The following is a 27,786-nucleotide window of genomic DNA, read 5'->3' as shown; positions in this document are numbered from 1 at the left end:
TCTTCTCCATGCAGGACTCTGTAAAACGCTGAAATTCTCACCCAAGTCACAGGCTTCCCAGGACCTGACCCCTTACTGCCTTTGTGACTTCAACCTCTGCTATCCTTTTTGTTGGGCTATTCCAGCCTCACTGTTGGACCCTTCCTGTTCCTCTGATATGTCTGTCACTCCTCACTTAGGGAGCCTGTTCTCTCCCTGTTGCTTCAGACATTCTTTCTCATCCATCCCTTCAAATGACTCTTACTTCCTGTAACCCTCATCTCAATAATCCCTAATTAAATCACTTGATTATAGCTACAGGCAGATCACTACCTCAGTCTCATTGCTTTATTCTTTTTTTCCCATAGTATAGATAACCTTCAGTAAACTACCTGTTTTGTTTTCATGGTTTTCTTCTTTTGTTAGTATGTAAGCTCCTTGGGACAGGGATCTGCCTTGTTGTAACGTGACTATCTGAAGTACCCAGCACAAAACAGAAGTCTATAAGTACATACCCAATGCTGAAAGAGTGATTTCAGAGATTAACAAGCACTTAAGAGATATGCTATACCCTTGAATTAATGTACTCCCCACAAATAAAGACACAATGGGACCAAATACTAACAGAGTTGACTCAACAGTCTAATGGAGAAATAAACAACTCTAATATTTAACTTTTCAGAAAAAATCAATGAGAATTTCAGAAATGGTATGACTAACATATTTGTAAGTTTCTTCAAGAGTAAAATGGGGCTGCAAAATGAAGGCTCTTGCTTAATTCTGGCATCAGGCAATGGTACATTGTTGTTTCTATTGTAAACCCAAGTGTTCAATATAGTTACTTCTGTGAGTGTAATGCTGACCTTTCGGCCATTAAACACCATTTAGTAAATGCTACCATATATCAGTAGGCTGACCCAGAGTCAGATTTTACAAACTCACAATCCAAATATAACAAGTAAATGACAGTGCCCAAGTGACACGTTCACTGTGTTGAGTGGGAGAACTGATTTCGTAAGTGCTCTCTGGAAGCACATGCACCAAATCTGGAATGATGCAGAGAATAGCATGGTTCCCATACAAGGATGGCATGCAAATTGGAGAAGCAGCCCATATTTTAAAATAATTATAATTAAATAAGAAAGAAAGAATTGAGAGTTGATTGCATAAAATATATGAAGAGTACTTAAGGAGACCATAAGAGAATCAGTTCTCTCAGCAGAATTAAATTTTATAGTGCTCCATTAAGATTGGTTAACTTTGAAAAACTCTTTATTTCTTTTTTGGATAAAGTGTCTCGTTGTGAAATTCTAGCTGGCCTGGAGCTCACTGTGTAGAATAAACTGGCCTCAAACTTGCAGCAATCTTCCCGCCTCTGCCTCCTGAACGCTGGCCTCAAACTTGCAGCAATCTTCCCGCCTCTGCCTCCTGAACGCTGGCCTCAAACTTGCAGCAATCTTCCCGCCTCTGCCTCCTGAACGCTGGCCTCAAACTTGCAGCAATCTTCCCGCCTCTGCCTCCTGAATGCTGGCATTATAGGCGTGCGACACCACGCACAGCTAAAATATTTTGGTTTTGAAGTCAGTAAAACATCTACAGATCCTTTTAAACTTTACAGAAAACCAGAGTATGCAAGTCACATCTGAGGAAAAGGTCATTCACACTTAGTTTATACAACAAAGTAGGAAAATGTTATAGCTGTTTGTTTTTCATGTTTTTGCAAGTGTTTGGCTCTACAGAGTGCAGGAAACCTTTCTGGGGTAGGCTCTAGCCCACTTGATTGACAAGGCGGGGAGTCAACAAATGAACATGAGATGAGAAGGCAGCATTAGGATATTTTTTTTTAAATATTTAGGGTTTTTTGTTGTTTTTTGAAATAATGTCAAAGACAGATGATTAAAGTTACTTTACAGTTACAGGCATGAAATGGGACATCTTCCACATAAGGAGAAAAAAAGAGCAGATGCAATAATAAAAATATGGGAACAGAAAGATGGAGAAGGGATGGAGACAAGGCAAGATTAGTCATGGACAACATGTGTGCAAAATCTGCTCTCAAGAAGTGTGTGTTAGTGTCTTCTGTAAACTTTATGTAAAGTTTCTGGGCACAGGGGCTCCTCACATTCCGTTCCTCATCATATTTGTGCTAGATGGTTTTCTGTCAACTTGACACAGGCTGGAGTCATCTGAGAAGAGGGAACCTCAATTTAAAAAGTAAGATTAGGTTGTAGCCAGGCCTGTAAGACATTTTCTTAATGAGCAATTAATGGGGGAGGACCTGGCCCATTGTGGATGGTACTATCGCTCTGGGCAGGTGGTCCTGGGTTCTATAAGAAAGCAGGCTGAAGCAGGCATGGGGAGCAAGCCAGTAAGCAGCATCCTCCATGGCCTCTGCATCAGGTCCTGCCTCCACGTTCCTGCCCAGCCTCACCCCCTGTGTGTATAGCACAGCAAGTACTGTGATGTATTCTGGGAAGGTGGATGGCACTGAGGTCCTACGTGAGAGTGGATCTTTAGAGCACAGACTTTCTCACTGGTCTTCCTGTCCACCCTCCTCTGGCACCGTTCTGCTACCTCAAAGGGAGTGCTGACCCCAGGCATCAGAGAATTTGTACCAGAGTGAATGTCACCGTGACATGGAGGATGGGGGCAATTCATTTTTTCTGACAGACTTTGAGCATTAAGTTCCTTCACTACTCTTGTTTTAAGATCAAGACCTGTGGGGTTTTTTTTTTTTCTTTTTCTTTAGAGTCACACAGTTTCCACATGAGTGCAGTCAAGGAGGGTTTTCACACAGTGTGTGAAGCAGCTTAATATGAACTGCATGAGAATCTGTCAGAAGGGAAAGCAAGGCTCCCCCGAAAGGAGATGTGTTTTTGTCCCTCCCTCTTCGCTTCACTGTTCACACAGTACACTTCTCTGTAGAGCTGACTATTGAGCTATGGTGACCAGTTCCTGCTGCTGGATCTAGAGACAGAAGATGGAAGTAAGTCCCTTCCTCCAGCACTGCCATGAAATTGCTTTTTCCTTCCCAAGATGGGGTCAAGAAAATTCCAAATAAATATTCTTTTCTGGGTCTTACTACCATGTGTGCCCCTCTCTCTCTCTCTCTCTCTCTCTCTCTCTCTCTCTCTCTCTCTCTCTCTCTCTCTCTCTCTCTTTCTCTCTCTCTCTCTCTCTCTCTCTCTCCCTCTCTCTCTTTTTCTCTCTCCCTCCCTCCCCTCTCTGTCTGTCTGTCTGTCTGTCTCTGTCTCTGTGTGTGTGTCTGTCTGTCTATCTTCCTGTCTCTCTGTCTCTCTGTCTCTGTCTCTGTCTGTCTGTCTGTCTGTCTGTCTCTCTCTCTCTCTCTCTCTCTCTGTGTGTGTGTGTGTGTGTGTGTGTGTGTGTGTGTGTGTGTGCGTGTGTATAACATTGACCATAAGAGGAAGCCCCTCATTGGCAGGATCAGAATCACAGTTTCCTCCTGATGTGTCTCACCACAGAGCTCCCCAGTGCTGACTCCAAGGATTCTCCTGGAGAAGGCTGTGCTGGTGAAGAGCTCAGAGGGCTGGGTCTGGTGATGCTAGCTGATCCATGTTAGCATGTCAAAGGTTCTGAGAAGGGCAGCAAATAGGATATAACTTTTGCCTGAGAGTTTCAGTCATCTGTTTAACAAATAGTTTTGTAATGTGTTCTCTTAGGTATTGGAATCTAGATTGAAATGATTTCCTTAGTTAGGGTTTTATTGCTGTGAAGAGACACCATGACCATGGCAACTCTTACAAAGGAAAACATTTAACTGGGGCTGGCTGGCGGGTCAGAGGTCTAGTCCATTATCATCATGGTGGGAAGCATGGCAGCATGCAGGCAGACATGGCACTGGAGAAGGAGCTGAGAGTTCTACATCTGGATCCACAGGCAGCAGAAGGAGACTGAGTGGCACCCTGGACGTAGCTCGAGCATAGGAGACCTCAGAGCCCATCTCCACAGTGATACACTCCATCCAACAAGGCCACACCTCCTAATCATGCCACTCCCTATAGCCAAGCATTCAAACACACGAGTCTATGGGGTGGGGGCAGTATTCCTATTCAAACCCCTTCTGTGACACAGGGAAAGTCTCACTTGTAATGAGGTTTAACCTCATGTACTATGTTGTCAGATGGTGATATAATGAAAGATGCTGTCTAGGGAATAGTGATGTAGGGAAGCTGTGGTCCAGGGCTCTATGTGGTGCCATTTTTATTTGTTTACAGAAAATGAATTTAATATGTACATAAGGATGATCTTTACTTCCTGACCCTCTTGTGTCTGCCTCCCAAAGGAAAGTGGGATGGGGCACCCAGCAGTTACCTGGGTGAAGAACATTCCAGAAAGATGGGCTAGCAAGCACAAAGACTCTGAGGTAGAAGGAGGTTCGACACATTAGTATGATTGGGTAGAGAGAAGTCAATGGTGACAGTGAAACTGAGGAGCTGGGTCAGGTCATGTGGGACCAGGGACATGGGGGGGGTGGCTTTCAGAGGGGAGTGATGTCATTTGTCATGTGATTAGAATGGATTCTGTGACAGATGTGTAAGAAAGAGATACCAGGAGGACAAAGATAGGACCAGGGAGACAGACGGGAGGCCCTCGGAATGTCCAGGTGGCATGTGGTGTTACTTGAGACAGGTAACTGGCATCAGAGACAGCGTGAAGGTGACAGAGGTGCTGTCCCTGACCACAACTACTCCCTCTTCCTTAAGGAAGACCTTTAAATTATTTACTGTGATTTTTTTTTTTCCGAGGACTCTTGTATATGATCAATTGAAAATCCTATCTTTCTGGGGGTCAGGAATGAGCTTTTTCTGTGCTGCCAATTCGTAGTGGGCTTGGACCCTCCCCTCTCCTGCAAAGCCAACAAAACTAAGTAAACATTCCACCTTTGGTGCATGTGGTCAAAGTCAAATGACACTTGGCTCTAGAAAATGGGATAGTCCCGGAGTGCGCCGGAAGTCTGTTTTACTTGACCTGTACCTACCATGGGCGTGTGCGAAAGGCCCAGGCTATGTTTGTGTGTGGACTTTGTTCTTTATTTCCATTCTATCCTGAATTCTTATTGTGTGTTTTCATTAGTCAGTGAACACCCCTGCTTGTCCACCTTTGGGCTAATTAACTTAATTTAGGCCCTATCTTCTTCCATGGCATCAAGATGCAGATACTATGATATTGTGAGACAATTGTTTATTGTCTGTTCCCACAGGAAGTAAAATCCTTAAATGAAGAGCATCTAAAGGACTTTATCTGACTTTGGGGTACTTACAGTTGGGGTGCTACACCCACCGCACAGCAGGTCACCTTGCTGCATGCAGTGAGCCTTGGGTACTAAGAATCCAAGATGAGCCAAAACACGGTCGGTTCCCTGGTAGAACTAGGAATCTATCCACGTGGGTGGGTGGCTTCTGACTTTTCCTGTGACTGTTGCCTTGGGAGCAGATCGGTTCTCGTATAACGATGCAATATTCCATAGCCCAGGTAGAAGGCTCTAAACCCAGGAGTGCCTCCTGTCCTCCAAAATCTAGCTTTCATAGCCAACCACTGAGCTTATACAGTCACAACGTACACATTTCACTGAATTCTGCAATTAAGAGAGAAATAGCTCAGAGGAGGGAGAAGCTCTCTGTCATTTAACTTTATGCTGTGAGTGAATTAGTTCAGCAGCTTTTTCCTCCTAACACAGTAAAGACTGTACTTGAAATAGAAATAGAAAGGTTTTTAAATATTTATTTATTTATTATGTTTACAGTGTTTTGCCTGCATGTGCACCTGCATGCCAGAAGAGAGTAACAGATCTCATTACAGATGGTTGTGGGCCACCATGTGGTTGCTGGGTATTGAACTCAGGACTTTTGGAAGAACAGGCAGGGCTCTTAACCTCTGAGCCATGTCTCCAGCCCCTTACAGTGGTTTCTTTAACATCTTACATTCTGCTTCCTAGTACACACACACACACACACACACAGAGAAAGAGAGAGAGAGATACAGAGACAGAGAGACAGAGAGTAGGGAGAGAGAGCTACCGTGCACCAGCTGAACCCCAGCTGGGACACAGAGCATGGAGTACAACCATGTTACAGCCTTCTTGCTTGTTTCATGCTCTGTGAGGAACTCGTGCATCAATAAACTTCTTGGTCCCCAAGGTGCCCCTCCTTAGAGCCACAGGTACCTGTGGGGTTTTCATGGAGGCTCTGACACCTCTTTCTAGAGGCCACAAGCAAGGGAAACAATGAGCTGGGCGGTCCACAGGGACAGTACCCTGGGGATTTTGTCTCTGTGCTCAGGTGGTGCTGAAGTAAATACAGGCAGCTGCTTTTGTGGCTACCTCCAGGAACCTGGCAAAATGAAATATTTACCGAGTAAAACTTAGACAAAGCAGAAGGAGAAAAAGTGCAGCTTCCAGGCAGAACTTGAGGAGAAGCACGCCAGCCCATCCTGTTGATATTCCAGGGACTTAACTGAGGTCTGGAGAAAGTGTTTGCCTCTAATCACGGTGATGCCAAGGGGGTAGATTTGATACAGTGACTATGCTTTTAGAGCTACAGATATGCTAATCACATTTCCCTGGTTACTGTAGCAGGATGTACAGACAAACAAACATGCTTATTGTAGTTTTCCATTGTAGGCTAAAGCCTGCAGTGGGGTGAGGGGCTGGGAGGTGGACAGGGCAGTGGTAGACACTGGAGAGAGTGAGCGAAAGCTCATTGGCATCCAGCTATGCTCTTAGGGCAGGCAAGGCACAACCAAGGTGGCCAGCCATCAGTTTTTCCATTCTAGAAAGGAAATTGCAGCATTACTGTTGTGAGTGATGGATTCTCACTGTAAGCTATGTTCCTCCATTCTTTAATTTCGAGGTAAACTGGCATTCACCAGGAAGATACTGTTGACCAAGTGTGGCCTTTCATGTTTCATTCTTGACAAATCACTCTCCTTAGCCATTCGGAACTAATACTGTCAGGCTCGTAGGGGCAGAGGCAGTGCTGGCTCATAAACAAGATCGCTTTGTATGTCTAAAACTTAAATCATTCCAATATGTCTGAGCCACCTGCTTCCCGTGGAGATGCTGAGCCCTTGTAAGAATGTAGGAGCAGCCGTGCACCTGTTATGTTGATAGGAGGGCATGACTACTTTCAGATTTCCATATTTGGGTCAAAGTAATTCCTCAAATAAGCATTTGTCTGGCTCCATAGCCACCTTTAAACACACAGGGCAGACATATCTACTTTATAGATGGTGTTGATTTCTTTTTCTTCTACTTCCACTTAATGGAGCAGCCACCAGGCACGTAAGGCTTTTGTTTCGACTTTTTGTCTGACTATCCTCCTGCCTCTAGCCTGTCTCTAAGATCATTAAACAGCTGAAAGCCATCAACTCATTATAATATGGTTGTAGGTACAATGAACATGCCTACAAGGGTCAAAGGGCGGAGCTAATGGGATCGAGACACAGAGACGCCACCAACTCCAATGACTGGGTGAATCTAGTCCTAAAGGAAACCCTTGTTTTGCATCGCTGATCTGTATTCTTCCAGATCCTGTCACTTCCTGCTACAACTCAAATGTGGTCCATCCCGTCAGGGTCCATGGACTAAGAGTTTGATCCCAGAGTGCTGGTCAGGATGTGGTGGCGTCACATCGAAAGGAATTGCATCACAGTGGCACTGCCCTCCTTGGATTAATGTTGGTCTCACGGATGGAGTTTATGCTCTTGACAGTGGGTTATTGTAAAAAGAGCGAGCTGGATCCTCCTTGGTCTTTGGCTTACTGACTTACCATGAAATCTCTTCTGCATGCAGCCCATTTTCCTCCCTGCATCTTTGTCGTGCTGTGACATAGCTAAAGGCACCCTTACCAGGGGTTGAACTAACGGAGCTACACGAGCTTGGACTTTCAGCCTCTGAAATTCTAAGCTAAACACATTTCTTTGCCTTATTGAATAGCAGACCATGGTATTTTGTTGTAGCAATGAAAAAATGAACTGATGCATTTCTCTACTCTGTGCCCATCTGAGACTCAAACACAAGGCTCTTTCCATAACCTTCAGTGCCCCTAATGAGCTTCCCCTAGACACTTTTCTTCATTCTCTGCCCATGACTCTGTTTAGCTGCCCACCTTCCCTGCCTTTCTCCACCCCAGGGCCCTTGCTCTTGCATGCTGTTCTGTGTCTGAACCCCTGGGTAAGAGCATGACTTACATCCTGGCTGTAGTCAGCTCTTATTCAAGCTTATCTTCCAACCAGCACTCCGTGGACCACTCCTCATAGAATACCTCTTCCACTGCACCATCCCTTTGGGCAGCCACCAGCGATGTGTAGTCACTGTGATTCAAAGTGTCCCTTTTCTGTTTTTGACAATGCGGGTATAGGATAGCAATATACAATTGTTATGCCCATATCATGAGATCCCCCAAAGACCACTCAGGAGCCACTTCCAATGCAAACACACAAGGGTCTTTATTACAAGCTCCAAGTTATGGCCCACAGCATCACTGACACAGTGGATCTCAGATGGGAGGCCCTGAGCCCAGGGAGAGAGGGGTTTTTATAGGTTGCAGCAAGCAAGCAAGGAAGCAAGCAAGGAAGGGGGTTTCCAGCCTCGCAAGTGTCTCATTGGTTGATATTTGTTTGGGAATATTTCCCTTTAAACTGATTGGTTCGAGTTCAGTGCCAAACCACAAACGATTAGCATTTTAGAAGATCTGAGGAAACATCTGGACTTTTGGTATCCAATTGAGTGGTTATTCTGGTTTTTGTGCCAAGTGTACATTCTGAGGTTTTTTTCTGGTTCTGGAGTTCAGGACTAGGCCACTGTAGTACAGAATGGGGGGTTTTAAGCAAAATGGAGTCACTTTGGTCTGTCAAAATCTTCATGGAACACTGCTGCTCTGAGTCCCCACCTTGCCTTTTTTTTTTTTTTTTTCTAGGACTCATTGCTGCATGAAAGTCTGTTCTTTTGTTTCATTGTAATGACTGAGGAGGAGATTCTATACAGTCAGGAGCTTAGTGTGTCTTGTTTAGGCTCTGGTTTTCGGCTCCTCAGATAACGCCTGATGTATCACAGGTCCTCGGTAAACACTGTGTGAATGCTCTTTTAATCACTGTGGAGATAAACAAGAATCATGAAGGGGGTCTGCTGCTCTTCCTCAGCCCAGCTCCAAGTCTGCCAGGCCAGGCTTCCTGGAGGGAACTCAGCCCCTATCTTTGCCTGTTGAGTCCCCCTTACATGATTCCCAAGTCCCAGAGGAAAAGGCATATTCACAGATGGCAGTCTTTAGATGCTGGGAACCTGGTCTCAGAATGCCACTGGTCTTTAATGGAAAGCTATGCCTCTCTGGTATTTACGAGCGGGGGTTGAATGTGTTGGTTTTCTTTCTTCCTTTTCTTTTGCTCTCTTTCTTTCATTCTTTCGGCTGAGTGCTCTTCATAATGCAAATTATTTTAATTCTCCTTGGGCATCTGGTCTTCCCAATGGGTTATAGAATGCTAGTTATGACTTGGGGATAGAATCTAGGAGTGCCGAACTCTTACTAGGCTCAACTGAAGATGCCCTGGGTATTCGTGCCAATTCCTCCTGCAGAGCAGTGTCTATGAACATGGTGTCAGAGAAAGGCTAGGGAACCAGGAGAATCTAAACCAGGAAGCTTAGCAAAGGCTGCCTGTTTTTAGACTTCCCTTCCTGAATTATCCCCTAGTAAGACTGACTCGGTCTTTGCAGCCCACCTGATCTGTTCCATGAGGGATGTTCATATAGATGTTGATGTTCCGTAGGAGACAGCATCCAGACCCTCAGATGAGTTTGACAGGAACAAGGCCAGAGTATATGTCATGGCCTGAGAGGAAAAAAAAAAAAAAAAAAAAAAAAAATATATATATATATATATATATATATATATATATATATAAATGTTTTAAATACATGTATTTGTATGTATGTATGTTGCTTGTTCATTAAATCATTGGCACAATAAATAACTATATAAGCTTCACTGTGTAGCATTAAAGAAGGGCTCGGATAATATGTTTATCATGTTATCATGTACTAGGTGATTGGCCTGTTGCTAGACCTCTTTAGTTCTGGAACTGGCTTGTAAATTTAGTGCAACATTAACGGAAAACTCTTTGAAGAAATGGCTAAGCAACTCTCAAGTTTATCTGGAACAGAAGGAAAATGAAAATAATACAGATATACTTGAAGAGGGTGAGTCATGAGGGGAATATGCACTGGTATAAAATGTGGCAAAAGAGACCAGAAGTCACATGAGTAAGGCTAACAGTAGACGAGCATCACGGAAGCCGAATAGAAGTCTCTGGAGGGACATGAACACACGTAAGGACTTTGCTCCTTGCCAAAGGGTTACATTAATAACTGTTTCTGAGATGTTTGGTAGCTAGCCCTACCTCATACAGTATACAAAATAAGTATACAAAATACAAAACAGCTGAACATTAAACAATTCAACAAAAACTAATCCTACTAGAGATGCATATTTTAGCAGCTCAACCGGGCCTTAATCAATTTGATAAGGAGACAGAAAACATGAACAAAGAACCTAGTTAAGTAGATTACATAAAAATGATTTAGTAGCTATTCATGACAAAAAATTCATTGTAGATAAGACCATACAAGGAAAATATTTATAGCGCACACAAGGATTTCTGTCCCTCTTGACATTCAATAAGCAAAAGACTACGTTAGTGTCTGTGTCTGCCTACCATATTGCTACAAACTAAGTGGATTGAAATTTGTTTTCTCTCTGTTTTAGAGTCCAGACTTTTAGCGTGGAGATGCAGGCAGAGCCACACTCTCTCCAACAGAGGCTCCTTCCTTGTCCTCCAGGGTGGGCGAGTTGGGAGTCTAGGACCCCTTGGCTTCTGGCCCTTGCTGTAATGTGTACTGTTTCCTTTCTGTGCCTTTCCTCTCCTCTCTCACCAATACAGTTGTTCTTGGAGCTACATCATAACCACATAGTCTCAGGAGGTTTCATCTCAATATTTTAACACAATTATCTATTTTTTTTTCTAGTTACAATACCATTTATATATCCTGGAGGCTAAAAATGGGCAGATCTTTTTAGAAGCGACCACTAAAGCTATTGTCAGCCAAAAATGAGAATGGCACAGGATGAACATTTTCATGAGAGACGTTCAATATTATCAGGGGTCAAATGCAACTTAAATGCTAAAAGATGTTTTTGTTTATCTCAGCCACCAGTTTCTGGTATAGGTGAGAACAAAGGGAAATAGAACACCTTCTTGTATGACAATACTGTGATTCTAAAATTCTCAAAATTAGGTTTTCCTTTTGACCTCAGGAGTTCTCAGCATACATTGTTAAGGTTGAAACAATAAAAGCAGCCTAATTGCCCAATGGCAGGAGTCAGGTCGGATGGATTGTAGTCCAGTGTAAATTAAAGCAGTAGAATAAGATCTCAAAACAAGAGAAAACTGCAATACCAAAGCAAGTTATGAAAGCATCCTGGAACAAGATAGTGAACTGAGCGCATTTCCAGTCTGCTCTCCCCGAACCTATGCGCTAGTCCATGCCCAGGGTAATATTTCGAAAGTGCCATTTAAATAGTAAGTAGCTTGAAGGAGAGAGAAACCTAGTTTTTAGGATACCAAGTATGAGATCAGAACAGTCTTGTGAGAGAAAAGGTGATGTTAATCCACTTGAAGACCAACCACCTTGTGTGGGAGCTCGATTGTTGCCAGCTGAAAAGATCCTGTGAACAGACTCTGGGAGGAGATAAATAAATGAGCCGAAAACTGGAGGCAGGGCTTTTTTGAAGACTTGGGGTAGTTTTGGCTGTTCATCGCTCCACTTTGAGATGCTCCTAGAGAGAACCACTCAAGGGAAGGCTTCGGGGCTCTGGCTCCTGCTGAGGTTCCAGGTTTTGGTTGTTCCAGGTTCCAGCAGAAGAAATGCTGCTGATCACACCAGGAGAATCGTTCCTCGGAACTGATATCCTTACAGTTTTGCTATTGTGTTCTTTAATCCTCTTTTCTTATTGTTTTGGTTAGTGGGGTTATAAGTGGCCTATTCTCAGTTAATACGTTGTAATAAAATATATTGGTTAAGAAAACTGAGCCAACAGTAGCTGATCCACAAAGGACAAAAAAAAAAGTCCTCAGGGGACAGAAATGGAAAGGAAGTTATGTCTACTGTATGGTTAACAGGCATGCCGGGAGTTGGGAACACTGTCCACTAAGGACAGCCTACAGCTGTCTGCCATAGGCAGAGGTTAGACAATGCCACCCAGCCAAGATGGAAAGCAGAGCCTTACAGCATCTGTGCGCACAATGGGAACCCAGAACTACTGAGAGCAAATGACAGGCAAACTAGATCAGCAGTTTGTCGCCCCTTTGGGGCTAAGCAGAGGCAATCACAAAGACCTAGTGGAAAACAAAACCAATAACAACAACAAAGACTCAGAAAACCCACAAGAAGCTCCACAATCCAGCGTCCTAACCTGAAATGAATCTGTAAGAGTGGTTCTTTTCTTTTCTTTTTTTTAAGACCTGCTTTCACTTTTAAAACTTACTAATGATCCAGGCGCTTTCATTTTGTGGTTGTATCTATTGCTAAAACATTAGAAACTAAGCCCGCGAATGTTTCTCTTTATCACAAGCATCTGCAAGCTCATATTCCATCAGCCATCACGGGCAGTGATGTCACCATTTATCAGGCAGTTCCTGGAAGAAGTCACTATCCATTCATGGGCTTGTAGGAATGTAATGAAAGAACAGCTTTCTGTTGTCGTAGACCCTCGCAACTTCCTTGAATGATCTTGGGGGGTTTTTCTGGGGATTCCCAGGTGATCTTCTGAGAGCTGCTACTCTAGAAGGTATGCTGACAGCCAAAACTCAATAAACTGGAGGTCCATTATGGCTTGAGACAGCCGCTGAGTCAACAAGTAGGAAGTTTCACACTGGAAAGGTTATAGACGCTCAAGTGATCTGAGCAGGGCTTCAGATGCTCATGTGCAGTGTGATCTGACTAGTGCCACCCTCTGCTAGTCAGAGGCCTAAGTGTGTTCAAAGAACTGCTGATCGTTAAAGATGAGTATCTCTGGGTTACAGAAATCTCTCTCTCTCTCTTTCTCTCTCTCCCTCTCTCTGTCTCCCCTCCCCTTCCCCCTCCACCTCCTCCCAACCCCCTCTCTTCAAGAAAGAGACAGTAGGAGACAGGAAGAGAGACATAGGAACACACACACAGAGATTGATTCTATATAATTTGAAATAATTTTCAAGTTATTTTCCCAGGATACCTGTTATGAGCTAATATCTTCTTTTTTTTTTTTTTTTTTTTTTTTTTTGAGGACACAAAGTGGAGGATGGATTTAGAAATAGTTGGGGAGGCACAGAATGGAAAGTGAGTATGATCAAAATACATATAAAATTCTCAAAGACTTAATAAAAATACATTTAAAATCATTTTCTGCAATATTTTTATTGTGATAAACATAACATTAAAATTTCAATTTAATATCTTTAACTGTACACTCATAACATTCTACAACCATCAACACCTTATTTCTTCATAACCCTTCATTTTGTAAAGTGGAAGGTTTTTTTTTTTTTCAAGACAGGGTTTCTCTGTGTAGCCTTGGCTGTCCTGGACTCACTTTGTAGACCAAGCTGGCCTCGAACTCACAGAGATCCACGTGCCTCTGCCTCCCAAGTGCTGGCATTAAAGGTGTACGCCACCATGCCCGGCCTCCTTATGCTTTTAAGAACAGATCTCCATCCCTGCATTCTCTCTCTCTGCCCCTGGGAACTAAATTCTTTCACTAGAAGCACCTCTGCACAGTCCCTGCACACCAGGCATTTGCAAAAAGTCTCAGTGATTCCCAGGCTACCGGTGCGGTGCTGCCCTTTACCCAAGATTCATTTCCACCACGGACTCAGTTCCACTAAAAAGCAAATGATAACGGTGTTTAAACGAATAAGCTCTGGAGTGGGGCTGCCTGCTTTGGTATTATTCTCCGCTGAGACAAGGGCTTGCTATGTAACCCAGCCTGGCCTGACATTCGCTGGGTAGAAAACAGACTAGCTGCAGCTATGGGTACCAGAATGAAGTGAGTGCACCGTGTTTTTAAATCTATGTAAAGGCAGATGGGAGAAAGATACACTGTCCCAGCATATGAAAAACTGCACGTTTTAGGAAAGAGAAACATTCCAAACCTGTTTATGGTAGTAATGGCGAGGGGTACAGGAGGGGGAAAGACTGAAGGTGGGGGCTTTGTGGAGAAACAGAATCTCTCTCTCTCTCTCTCTCTCTCTCTCTCTCTCTCTCTCTCTCTCTCTCTCTCTCTCTCTCTCTCTCTCTCTCTCTCTCTCTCTCTGCATGTGGGCTGTAGGTGGTGAGAACTTGTGTAAAGCAACCTTAAAAATGCTATGTGCTAGTTTATGAACCACCAAAAGAAGAAGCACACACATTCATACTGACACATACACACCTCACACTTCTTGCCAGAATATTTCTCATTGTTATATAGAGGTTACCTTTTCTTTTCTTTCCTTCTCTTATTTTTTATTTTTATTTTTTTTTGAAAACTGAGCCCCAAAAATTATTTATTCCATTTCTTGCATTTGAATGACATCCTTAGCCTGAGATTCTTTGCCATAGTCCTTAGCCACTACACAGCTGCAGCCGACCGCTTTTCGTGGCTCTCCCTCTAGATGGCTTCTACAGAGGCCTACCCATCCCCCCACCCCCGGCTTCTTGTTATCATCAACCTTAATCAGGTTGGTCTGGTGCTCAGCACACGGCGCCTCCACCAGCTTGACGTACATGGGCTCATCGCTGTTGGATGCCAGCACACAAAGCTGTGCCTGGCCTTTGTCTAAGGCGTTGGCTGCTTCGCGTATGCCACAATCTAAGCCACCATGGATGAGGGTGGTCTTTGGCACCTCTTGTAGAGCAGTGTTAACGTCCATTACACCTCCAGCAGCAATGCCTTCCTCGACCTTGGTGGTGGATTATGGGTAAGGCCCGAATCTTGAACACACCTGAACCTCCTGAGCCTCCGCCTCCGCACAACTTGGCAGCGGCAGGAGAAAAGGTTACCTTTCCTATATTTGTGTAAAATGTGCCTAGCGTGTAATCTATCAATGTCATTTGATGTAAAGTTATTTGTTCTACATATATTCTTTAAGAATATAGCTTTAGTCAGCTATGAATGCTATGGCTCAGCATCATAATTAGGGCATTCACACAGGAATATGAAGACTGGGGCTATACCTCAATGTCAGAGTGTTTGCCCAGCACACTCAGGGGAAGTTTCTAGTTTCATCCAGCCATGCCTTCACAGTGTATATGTGTGGGCCTCCAATATCTGTGTGTCTTGTGGTTCAAGGCATATCCATCCTTACAGCTTTTCAAAACACATATTTTAATTCTTGAAGAATTTCTTATGATGTATTTTGATATAACCACCCCCTTTCCCTCACCAGCTAGGAGTGGAGATGTCTGCCCACCTCCCGTCTCCATGCAGAGATATTTCCTAGCTTGAGCTTGCCCTGGTCTTGTGCATGCTGTCGCAACCACCGTGATTTCATATGTTAGCTATCCGATTGCACCGGGAAACAGTTTTCTTGAGTCACCCACTGGCTCTTATATCTTTCTGCTCTCTCTTCTTTGATGCTCTTTGAGTGTTGGGGGATCCTTTTGAGACATGATGTTTGTGTTTTAAAAGCTGTAAAGTAGATAGCTTCACTCTCGGTCAAACACCTGGGTAACATGACCCTGAGAACCGAATCCTTTATAACAAAAACCACAGTAACAACCTCAGCTCCAGGTGCTGACTGCTCTTGAGTGGGGAAGTGGCACAGAGGGCTCTCATGTGTGGGCGCCATCAAAGCCAAAGAAGTATATTCTATGTCTTAGTGTGTGGGACAGTGAGAAGAAGTGAGCTGGGTGGCGGAGAACACAGGGGAAGGAATAATGTGCATCTCCCCTGATTCTTCCTACGCAGCTCTATTCCCAACCACGAGTGGATGTTGCTGCTGCTGCACCTGAGCTGCTGAACACTCCGTGGACACTTCCCTCCTGTGCCCTGGCCACCAGCTGAGACGAAATGGAAGATTCCTACAAGGACAGGACTTCCCTGATGAAGGGCGCCAAGGACATTGCCAAAGAGGTGAAGAAGCAAACGGTAAAGAAGGTGAACCAGGCAGTGGACCGGGCCCAGGATGAATACACGCAGCGATCCTATAGTCGGTTCCAGGATGAAGAAGATGAGGACTACTACCCACCTGGAGAAACCTACAGTGGGGAGGCCAATGATGACGAAGGCTCGAGTGAGGCCACTGAGGGTCATGATGAGGAGGATGAGATCTATGAAGGGGAGTACCAGGGCATCCCCAGCATGAACCAAGGGAAGGACAGCATAGTGTCTGTAGGACAGCCCAAAGGAGATGAGTACAAGGACCGCAGAGAGCTCGAGTCGCAGAGGAGAGCTGATGAGGAGGAGCTGGCCCAGCAGTATGAGCTGATCATCCAAGAATGTGGCCATGGCCGTTTCCAGTGGGCCCTTTTCTTCGTGCTGGGCATGGCTCTCATGGCGGATGGTGTGGAGGTGTTTGTGGTGGGCTTCGTGTTACCCAGTGCGGAGACAGACCTATGCATACCGAATTCCGGATCTGGCTGGCTAGGTGAGTACCAAATCAGTGAGGCAATGCTGAAGTGCTCTATTTACGGAGCACAGAACAAATACCTTTTATCAAGAGCATTGTATTCACCCAACAATTTTTAATTTTAAAAAATCTTATAAATATAAGAGAATCAGAATGATTGTGCGGTGAGTACCTGTACAGAATCACTTGGGTTCTGTAGCTAACTTTTCTGATAATTTCCTCACGTTTTATATATCCATCAATACAACCTAATTGTGTGCATTTTTTAAAGTAAGTTAGAGAAATGTATTTTAACTTGCTGTAGGAAAACTCAAGGGCCATTTAATGAGGTGTGCATCAGTACATGACATGCAAATGGCATTTTTATAGCTACACTCTACAGACAATGCAGTCTTCAGGTCACCTTACGGAGCTAGCCGTTGATGAAGCAACACACATTACATGCCACGTGGGTGCTTGGCAACATAGCCTGACATTGGTGTCTTCTTTCCTGATGTCAAAGGTAGATCTGGGGATGTAGCTCAGTGGTGGAGCACTTGCCAAGCATATGCAGGACCCTGGGTTCGGTCCCCAGTAATGTTGTTTTCAGGTATTATATCTAATGCTCTCACTTATTTTTAGAACACTGGTATTTCCCTCTATGATCTATGAGAATGCTTGACTATTTTTCCCCAAGTAACTTTATGCATAGAATTTTCTATTCATGATTATAAATTTGTTTTCAGGGTTTGTACCTTCATACCTAAACTGGACAGATTCCATTCTCTAATATGATTTTGAAATCCATTTCAAATATTATTAATAATTCAAGACACCTTCTGTAAGGTGTCTAGACATCAGATTTGATTTTATACCCAGCTCACCATGCACCCAAGGTTCTTACTCTTGTGGCACTGTAGTTAATACTCTTGAGGTAAGTTGGAGAAACACACACACACAGTTGAAGGGTCCATATCAACTACGTGATGCTCTAAGTTGGAAAAATTTTCAAATTCTTCTTAAGAACTGTGCCTCAAAGAACATGTTTTTGGGGGTGAAAATCTTGCATACGTCAGAGACTATGAAAGAAATTAGAACACTAGTGCCTATATTTCCAGGGTACTTCTTTAAACTAAGCTTGAGAAGCAGCATACAATTTTTGAAATATAGTTAAGTGAATAATGTCACAGTCATTGACACAAATGAATGTGTGTGGTTAGATGTGACCTCCCAACTTTCTCTCTGGCAGCGCAAGAGATAAAAATGACAAAGGAAAGAAGGGCCACATGGCTTGATTTCTTTAAAGCTTTTTATTTTTTAAATTAGCTCCCTTCTTTGCAGGCATTTGTTTCCTCCTGTGTGAGTGAAGGAACTGGATCCATAGAAGCAGATTTCGGGGGGCCACAGGGTGGGAGGTTGGGGAATAAGTAGCACATTTTTGCTGATAGAGTCATGTGTGTGCCCAGCCATCAAAATGCAGGTGTCACGCTGTGTTTCAGGGGAGAAAGCTTAGCTATTCATCAAACTGATTATTTCAGCAGATCTCTTACATCTGACACTGGGTTTTTCCCTTGCTAATTTTCTTGGCCATGTGTGTATCAACGTAAGCCTGGTTGTCCAAAACCTTTCAAGATTATGCTGAAGGAATGCATCAGTAGAATTGTTTCAAGTCCGTAGAACTGTATCCACACGGGTATTTAATCATCACGGGCTTATATTTGGAAGGGAACCCTTTTCAAGCTATGACTCTAGCTTTTATGTTGGAGACATTACAGAAAAGCCTATTCCAGGCTTGCCCGTCTTCTTGGTGCATTGCAGAGGGTTCCCTTATCAGCCTATCACAGAAGCCAGCACCTGATGGTGAGACTCATCTGCAGGTGTGTTGGAAAGTGTAGATAACACTGCAGAAAAAGAGACACCTGGATCGTTCCATCACTCTGTGAATGCTGCCCGCTTTTGTGAGCTGATAGTGTGTCCCCAGGAGGACTTGGTTTCACTCAAGGGTGTGAGACCCTAACAGAAGAATTTTAATGGTTTCATGACTCTGCCTTCCAGACTTGCATTTTGATTATTTTTGCCATTGTGATTTCACTCATAATTGCATTGTACGGGAGTCTCTTTAGACAAGCATTTAAATTGTGTTGCCATTTTCATTTCATCGGATAATGGCTTTGTAATATAATTACCACACTAAGTCATAGCAATGGGATCAAAATCAGAAAAGAGAGACGCGTGACCCACGCTTGATGGCATTTTGTGGATATGAATTTGCAAAATAAATTTTCATTTGCTACTAAGCATCATGTCAATTTTCTCAAGGAAAACCAAGAACAAAATATGACCTGGTTTATGTTTTAATCATTTGTAGGGTTGAGCCTCTCTTTGAGTTTGCCAAAAGATTGACTTAGGGAATCTAGGGCATACTGTGTGTACATTTGTCCGTGTGCACAGATAACATTGTTAATTGGACTGGAAGAAGTGAGAGTAAATATTTAATTATCCAATGAGTTATTTCTTGGGGGAATAAATGTTGTCGTTTTAAGGCAATTCACCCTCTGTTGCTAAAGTCAATTTATTAAGCATATATAGTATGCAATGCATAATGCCACTACCAGAAATAGGAGAGGGGAGAGGGAGAGAGGGAGAGACAGAGAGGAGAGAGGGAGAGAGATTACTACTCTGATAAATTACAGTCTAGAAAGGAGAAATAGACGTGTTTGCAGATTCCCAGGACAAAGAAACAAGTATCCATGGCCAGAAGGAAAATAAGACAAACTCATTAAGGGGCAGGATCCTGAATATCTTTCCTGAAGAGATGATGGGCACTGGTCCAGAGGTGGTCAGCAAAGGAATAGCTCATTGATTTGGAAGAGGACAAGGGAATTATCTACTGGAAGGAAAGCAGGAAATAGGACATTGTCAAACTAGGATATACAGAATGCAGCTTCTAGCAGGAAGGGAATTCCCATTTTTACAGTCTCACTTTGGGATCTTTCAAAAGGATGGAAATGTCTGTGGGCTATTTCTCTATTGCAAATGAAGCATCAAAGAATTAGAGGCCATTGCATTTAAGGGGACAGTGCCAGTGGCCTTCAGCAGGGCAGCAGTGGTTCTCTGAAAATAATGCTTAGTCGTATAGCAAAGGACAGAAACCAGCTTGGAAGGCTGGAGACAGATCTGTTGGCTACTGAAAATGGTTTTGAACAAACACAGCGAACAAGGTTAAAAATTCAGGGACATGACCACAGATCTTAGACATTAGTCATCCTTCCATCCCATTGCTGAGGCTCAGGGCAAACGCTGCTGAAGGTGTCCCGTGGAACCACAACTAAGGCCATATAAGCAAGCACATTGAGTTCCAAAGCAGTCATGAGACTGTTTCAGGTACAGCCTTGGCCCAGCTCCAGCCCACGACAACTTAACAAGCACCCTGCTGGTTGCCCTCTTCTCTCTGTCATTCTGGCTAGCCTCTCACTCATAGACTTACTTCTTCATAGAGTCTCCTGGTGGCACAGAGAATGTCACTTGATTAGTTCAACTGCTTTCTTGTTTAGAGTTCCAAAAATAGGTATTTAGGAATCAAGACATTATCATGGTCAGCAGCGGTTGGTACAGACCTGTTGGAAAGCTCGGGACCACACTTGATAACTAATATAGGATCATTTCATGATTAAGCACCATGCCTGTGCTTCCTTGTCTTTTTCAAGGCAAACTCTAACCATGATCCCTAGTTCCCATGTGCAGTGGTAATTTTGAGGAGGAGTTTTAAAAAGCAAAGAACCAGGCTACTGGAAAGTAAAGAAGTCAGTGGTGTTAAGGAAATGGAAACACTCTCCTCCCAAGGATCAGGAGACATCTTCGAAGAGGAGGAAGAATGCCACAGGATGCTTCTGTTCAGACCTGGCCTGGCCACTGCCATGGTCACACAACAGCTATGGATACCTGCACAAGATCAGGCCCTTCACCCTTCCATCACAGATAGAGGTGGTACCCACGAGGGCTAACCTCTCCTTCAGGCACTACTGACTGCTGATGGGTGCTGGAGGAGGGAGTAGGCAGAGACAGGCCAACAGGGAAGAAAAAGGGAGGGTTTGTAGGGAAAGAAAGGAAGATAAAAGGAAGCAATGAGGTCTAATATAACCCTTACATTTTGTATATATGTATGAGGCTGTCAGAAATAAAGAAAAATCAAGATTAAAAGCATGCTTTGTGTATATGGGGGCCCATCCATGTGTACATGTGAATGCAGTGCCTGAAGAGTCCAGAAGGGGATGTCAGAGTCTCTGGGGATGAAGTTAACAGACGGTGGTGCAACACCCTATGTGGGTGCTAGAAACCGAACTTGGGTCCTGTGGAAGAGCAGCCGGTGCTCTCAACCACTCAACCATCTGTCCAGCCCAGAAAAGGTAATTTTTAAAAATGGAAGTAGCAAGGACATTCCACTCAAAAGCCGTTAACTGAGCACCAGCTACAACGAGGTACTTGAAAGGATTCTTTGGGAAGTATTTTGAGGAGCATTTTCGGATCTTTGCCATTTGGGAATTCTTTTTTTTTTTTTTTTTTTTTTTCCTCACAGTGTAACTTTATAATGAGGTGAATTTGAGTACACTGCACTCTCTCTGTGACAGTGAGTGCAACACTGTCATCTCTCAGGGCACAGAATCACTGGGTTTTCCTGGAGAGCTTAAGAAAACCCATCTACATAGTAACATCTAAACAGGGAAGCTCACTGGGCAGCTACGTAGAGCAGCATCCTGGGAAACCAATGTCGCTGTCAAAGGCCATGGTCGATGTGAGAGTTCACTGGGAATTTTGTTTGTCTGGGAGATGGTGGCAAGCTGTGGACATTTTGTGAAAGACATCATTGTCAAGAAAAAGGGCTGATTTTTATCCTGAAGCAAGCAAGAACAGCATTATTAGGTCAGTGTTTTAGGGAGGGTACTCTGGCAGCACTGTGAGAAGTGAATTAGAAGAGAGACTTACAAAGTCAGCTGGACATAGGAAAGCCTACTTCACTGACGCCTAGTGATTTACAAGTAAGCTGAACAGCTCCATTCCTCGCATTCTATTCTTTCTGGAAGGAGTAAGAATACTAGATCTGACAGGGAGTCTTAAGTGAGAAAATTCTCTATATAACGGTTAGCAGAGCATCTGAGACATCACAGATGCCGATTAGCGATGAGCGTGGCAGTCATTCGCTGCAAGAGTGGAGGTCGCTTGGGAGGTTAACGCAACAGTTTGTGCAAAACACATGACGACGTGGAAAGCTGAGTTGATTCGTCGTGTGAAAGATGGAGCTGGGATTGGAAGCAAAAGGCAAAGGTTTGAGGCAGGAGAGTGATAAATGTGGAGTCGGGGGGTGGCTGGTAGAGGTGACTGAGGTTGAGGACAGAGGAGGCTGAGGAAACGGGGGGGGGGGGGGGTCCTGTTAATTTGCCACGAGGGTGTTAGTCTGAGATAGGAGAGAGGCCAGAGGCAGAAAGGTAGAAGTGGGATTTTGAAAATGCAGGCTGAACCAGACGGAGAGCAAAGCTAAACAGGAGAGAGTGAAGATGACCAGCGATGAGCGGACATCTTAGCTAAAGCTGGGGAGATGTGTGCTCTGAATAGACAACAGCCAGAGGTACAGGGCACTTCCATACTGCAATGTGAGTCTCTTAAAATTATCCTCTCCAGACTTTAGGTGACTTCAGCTGCCACACTGGTGCCCAGAAGGGCTTAGTGTGCCATAAGGCAGCCACGGCGGAGTTATTCTGTCCCTGTTCTTAGGGGAAGCACGGTGCTTCCCAGACATTAGTACCTCAGTAAGTTAGGCAGACGCATCATCATTACAGTGAGATGGGAAACATGGAAGATTCCATTGACTTCTGTGGTCTGTGCTGAACACCTGCTTAGAATGTGTACGGAGCACATGTTTTTCAGCTCCGTGGTCCTTTCAGTTCCCCAAAACTTTCACTCTAAGATCCTCTTTGGTTAGGTTACCCTTTGGAAGAATGCAAGGCTCTCCATACTTAATGAAGTTATACCACTTTCCTATCTCAGGCAGTAATCTATAAATTTGCCTTTTGTTTGTGAGCTACCATACTGTAATCACACACTATAAATTTCGGCATTGTCTCCATTTTCCAATTTTTTTTTTTTTTAATTTATAGGCATCATGTAATAGCAAAAGTCTCCCTGATCTGAACCTTCCACCTTAAGATCTCTGCCTCCTTCCATGTGCTCCCTTATCTCACTAGATAGTAGCAGTGGGGTTTTAGCTGCTTTGCTAGAGATGCTGTGTCTGATATTCCATACACAACCAGCTCATGTTTCTGAGATTTCCTCTCATGTTTTTGTTTTTTGTTTGTTTGTTTGTTTTGTTTTGTTTTATTTTTGTTTTTTTTTTCTTTTGTTTTGCTTTGTTTTTGCCCTTGGACTGTGAGCAGAGCACAGTGACTGCACAGTGTACTTTGGGCCATTGTTGGTAGAACACGTAAAATCCCATCGCCGTTGGGTAGACTGGCGTGTGCAAGCCAATAATAAAGAATAATGAGGTTGTTCTTCTCTTTTAAGCTTATTCCAAATTTCTGATTATTTGGCACTTTGGGTGTGCGCTGGAAGTTAAGGTTGTTGAGTTGTACCCTTAAAATGTTGGCTGTACTTGGAGTTCCACAGCTGTGTCACCTGAGGGATGCTGTCTGTCCTCCATGTCTCTTCAGTGACTTTGATGGAGTTTTGATCTGTACTGTGAGTGTGACCTCTGGCTCTATTTAGCCTCCTGACTGTCACTTCAATCTTAATTGAATTTTAAAAGTATTAGCTCGCGAAGTCCTGCCTGTACACCTATACTAGCTAAATCTTATTTGGATTCATTATGGCCAAACAAGAAAATAAGATTATAGTCCTGGATCTTCTGTCCTCCAATCCTTTGCATGCTCCTGAGGAGAAATGTTTCTGACACCAGAGAAGATCAAGGTAGCCTGAAGAGCATCCAATGATCTAATTCATTGTCACAAGACAGGAAGTAGACAGAAGCCTCATGGCACATTTTTGAAACACCTGGTGCTGTGCAGTCGATGCAAAGGTTTTAGAAAGGAGAATGATTCTAGCTGCACACCACTATGCATGCCCTCTATTCCCACAGTAGGTCCACTAAGGTGGACTCCTTCCACTGAGCAACACTGGGAATGTACATCATCCCATGGTGGGACCATCTTCAGTTAGGCATAGTTTACTATGTTTCCTAGGCATAGTCTCAGCATTTGGGAGGCTGAAACAAGAGTATCAGAGTTGAAAGGCAGCCTGGGCTAGACAGTCTCTGTCAAGAAAACAAAATTCAAACCAACCAACCAAACAACAAAACATAAACAAAAGAACCTGGTAGGAGTATAGCTCAGGACTAGAGCCCATGTAAGCATGCTTGAACAATTGGGTTTATGCCCCAGCACTGTTTTACGAAAACAATTACAATGGGAAATTTTAACACATCACAAAAATAAAACACATACAAGCATACACCTGTCTACAAGAGCACCAGATCTCATTATAGATGGTTGTGAGCTACCATGCGGTTGCCGGGAATTGAACTCAGGACCTCTGGAAGAGCAGACAGTGCTCTTAACCGCTGAGCCATCCCTCCATCCCATCTATCTCTTTGCTGGGTTTGGGGTGAATGCTAGACTTGATGAACAGCTCTGCTCAGATGAGGATGGAGGGAGAGCTATTTTCTAGGGTCCTGGTAAGCTCCACTCTTAGTCAGTGATGGCAGCTCTCCCAGAGTCCCCTAAGCAATTTTAGGATAATTCAGGGCCCCAGTTTTGCCATTGTGACATCTCACAATTATGCTGGACTGGTGACTTCTGGCTCATCTCTCTGAGCAGCATTCAAAGGAATGATTTGGGTGCCATGAAATAGTTTTAAGCGGGGGTCCCATAAAGTTGGTCCCATGAAGCAGGGACCAACATAGAACCTCAAATATTCTGGGATTAATTATTTACTTGGAGTCAGATAATCATAAAATGTCACTTCTGATGGAAATTTTTGCTCTTTTGGATTTTTAAAAAATCTTAAGCTCACTCCTGTAAGAGCCAAAACTCTTTGTGCTAAAACTAGTGTTTTTATACGGACCTCAATGGTCATTTCTGTAATTTCCAATTATCTCCAAAGCATAGCAAATGAACAAAATCATAAACAAATAAAAACCTCCTAGGGTAGGGTATAGCTTACTAGGAGAGGTTGGAATTGCCTCCCAGCAATAATTAACATGCTGAGTTTTAGTTTTCAGACACGTTAACACAATACAAAACAAACGTACAAATAGGACCACTTTCTGCTTAATGAGCACAGCCGCGGTAGCACACGTTCCCTCCGTGTTCCTGCCTCTCCTGACACTGCTGCCTTTAGAACTGTGCCTGTTTCACCTCCTGATGCTCCGTGCTGTGGTGAAAGAGGCTGAATAACTAGGTCTGTTGATAAAAGCCAACAGCTCATGAGCGTCAACTCAGCTTTCCAACCAGGGTCTCGTGACACACATCTGAGATGCAAAGAAAATCAAGTCCAGACATGTGGCAAGTGAGCTAGGGATGTCGGCGATTTGGCGTCTCAGTCCGTTCGCGTAAATCATTTTTCTCTCATCTCAGATAAGAGTAGTGACTGAGTACCAGTTAAAAGACTCAAGTCATCAGCACTTCATCTTGTTTCTGAGGTCGGAACAAATGATTTAAGAGTTTGGAATTGATATGAAATAGAAGTCCTTACTCATTGGGACATGGTCACTGTCTGTGGCTATTCTTTTATCCTTTCAGCTCCCCTTCTAAAGGGCCTGCTTGCCATTCCTGTTATTTCTGGGATGCAGAGGGAAAGGATTCATATTTTGTCGCTTCCTGTCTATGACTAGTTAGTATACAAGCTAGTGTGGACTCTTGTTTGTTTGTTTGTTTGTTTCCCTGTGTAGCCTTGGTTGTCCTGGAACTCTCTCTGTAAACCAGGCTGGCCTCAAACTCACAGAGATCTGCCTGCCTCTGCCTCCCGAATGCTGGGATTAAAGGCGTGTGCCACCACACCCTGCTTAGTGTAAGCAAAAAGAAAGTAGAGATATTAGAGTTTGTTCTTAGCCATCTGCATGCCTGATACTCTCATAGGACTCACTGGTCTCATCTCACTTTGTTGAAGTCACATCCGGTGGGTGCTAGAGTTTAGGAACCTGTGCGTCAGAACTCGGTACGTGTGTGTCTTGTTGCGTCTCATTGTGCTATTCTTATCAAGAAGTGAAATTTGAAACTGGGTCCCCTAGATCAATGCTTCTAAGACATAACAGCGCATACAGGGCCCAGGGGTTACTTATCATGAGTGTGCAGGTTTTGGGCGCTGCAGATCTGGAGTCAGCCTAGGATGCTTAATGCTGTAGCTGCAGGTCGCGACCCTCACTCTGAGAGGTATGCATTGACCCCTGCGAGTTCTGTCACTTTTAGATCTCCCCACCAACCTCAGCAGCAGCTGTGGTAAGGATGTAAGTGGTATTTTGATTTTAAACAGTGGTCAGGGTAGGGGGTTGGGGAAAGAGCAGTGTGAAGTGCTTTTCTTATTTACCAGCATGCAGTAGCATCCATGGACAGAGGAGGCTACAAACCATTTCAGAAAAGACAGGGTTTTTTTTTTTTTTTTTTCCTAACAGCCAATATCAACAGCTGAAGGATGCAGGATGCACAGTTTTTCTGTTCTAGTGGATAGTGGCTATGTGTTCTATGCTTTTCCCTTCACAGTGGGAGACTCTCACAATCTCAAACCACATTTACAGCCACAGACCCTGCTGTTGGCTCTAGGTGTGCAGGGCACGGTGTGACTTTGCTTTGTGGAAATAACTTCTGGGTATCAGGGTCATGGTGACGTGGTGATGATACGATTCCTTCAGGTGAGGCCCTGCCCATCCAGCCACATGCAATTAAATGAGTTTCCTGTGAGTAATCTCATTCTCTCAGAAGAATATAAACCAGAAATGTGAAAGGTACAATTGTGTCGGGCCAGCTGCTTGAAAACAAGCTGCTCACAGGGGCGAAACAAAGTCTTGCTGTGGGTATCAACTTCGCATAAATGCACTTACCCACTTGGAAGTAGATCACACAGGAGAGAGGTGGATGCCCCCACCCAGGGCCTTTGTCCATTTTATTATGTCTATTTTCTACTTAATTATTGTGATATAAAAGGAGGTCACAGGAAGTCCCACCCCTAGGGGAGGAGCTATTGGTAATTGATAGCTTCTGGGAGACAGGGCATCATTTTGCTTTAAGAGTGTTGCCTTTGTTAGGTCTACCATGCTCCAGTGGAAGGACACATATCCATGAATACATAGAAAGCACAATTTGAATTTAAGATGCGGGTTTTTTTTGTTTTTTTTTTTTTTTTTGAAGGAGAGAAGTTGGGTGGGAAGAGAAGGTGTGTGGCAATGGGAGAAGTTGGAGGAGAGAGGAATACGGCCAAAATTCCCAAAGAACAAATATTAAGATCTAAAACAAAAAGTGGTAATGCAGGTAGAAATTCAATTAACAATGTCTATGTGAAATCTACCTTTTAATACAGCATTTTTCATACAGAAAGGGCACCAGCAGGGGTCAGTCCACCTATTCATCACATTCTTAATAAATCTATGTAAGGCAGTATAGTCTATAATGCGATATACAAAGATCAACCAGATACAGACTTTGCATACAAGGTACTTGTTTTCCAAATAGTGCAGGCACCAGGATAGAGATTTATTTTATCGGAGGCAGGGGTGAATTAAAGGAATACCTCAGAAAAGTGTAGTATGTGAAGTTGGCTTGGAATTCTGGGTAGAATTGGGAATACAGAAATGAGGCCAGTGACAGCCTATTGAGAAAGGGCACAAATGCATGGTGATCCTGGACTGCATTTCAGCTCAGTTGAGGCAATAAGAGGAGGGTAGCTTGTGTGTAGGAAGATACAGGCAAGAATTAAGAATCTCTAAGAATATCTTCCTGCAGGTTACCCTTAGCATACAATAGCGCATAAGCAATAAGTGATGGCCAGTGCATTTCCCTTGCGTTTGAGATGTCAACCAAGGTGTTCAAGAGAACCCAGGAAGGCATTTGGAAGCCAGTCCTGGACCTGCTTGGGAAACTATCCCTAAGGATGGATATTGGGGAGAGCTCGGGGTAGAGGTACCATTGAGCCGACAGGATG

The 27,786-nt window shown here is 43.8% G+C and overlaps 1 protein-coding gene, 1 non-coding gene and 1 pseudogene across 2 annotated transcripts in view; 2 read left to right on the top strand and 1 right to left on the bottom strand.

Annotated features, from left to right (window-relative positions):
- The first annotated feature begins 997 nt into the window (after nt 1–997).
- On the top strand, nt 998–1,099 carry LOC127212522 (U6 spliceosomal RNA). The gene has a single exon (XR_007833565.1). It is a non-coding gene; the product is annotated as a U6 spliceosomal RNA (small nuclear RNA).
- Nucleotides 1,100–14,561: 13,462 nt separating this feature from the next.
- Nucleotides 14,562–14,952, bottom strand: LOC127212225 (40S ribosomal protein S12-like; annotated as a pseudogene).
- Nucleotides 14,953–15,996: 1,044 nt separating this feature from the next.
- Nucleotides 15,997–27,786, top strand: part of Sv2c (synaptic vesicle glycoprotein 2C) — a 103,380-nt gene continuing 91,590 nt past the window's right edge. The window contains exon 1 of the mRNA XM_051172512.1: nt 15,997–16,647. Within this exon, the coding sequence (XP_051028469.1) occupies nt 16,071–16,647 (577 nt within the window). The 5' untranslated portion in view covers nt 15,997–16,070. The remainder of the gene's footprint in view (nt 16,648–27,786) is intronic.

This window comes from Acomys russatus, chromosome 30 (assembly GCF_903995435.1).
Source record: "Acomys russatus chromosome 30, mAcoRus1.1, whole genome shotgun sequence".
NCBI lineage: Eukaryota > Metazoa > Chordata > Mammalia > Rodentia > Muridae > Acomys > Acomys russatus.
This window is presented reverse-complemented; position numbering and strand designations above follow the sequence as displayed.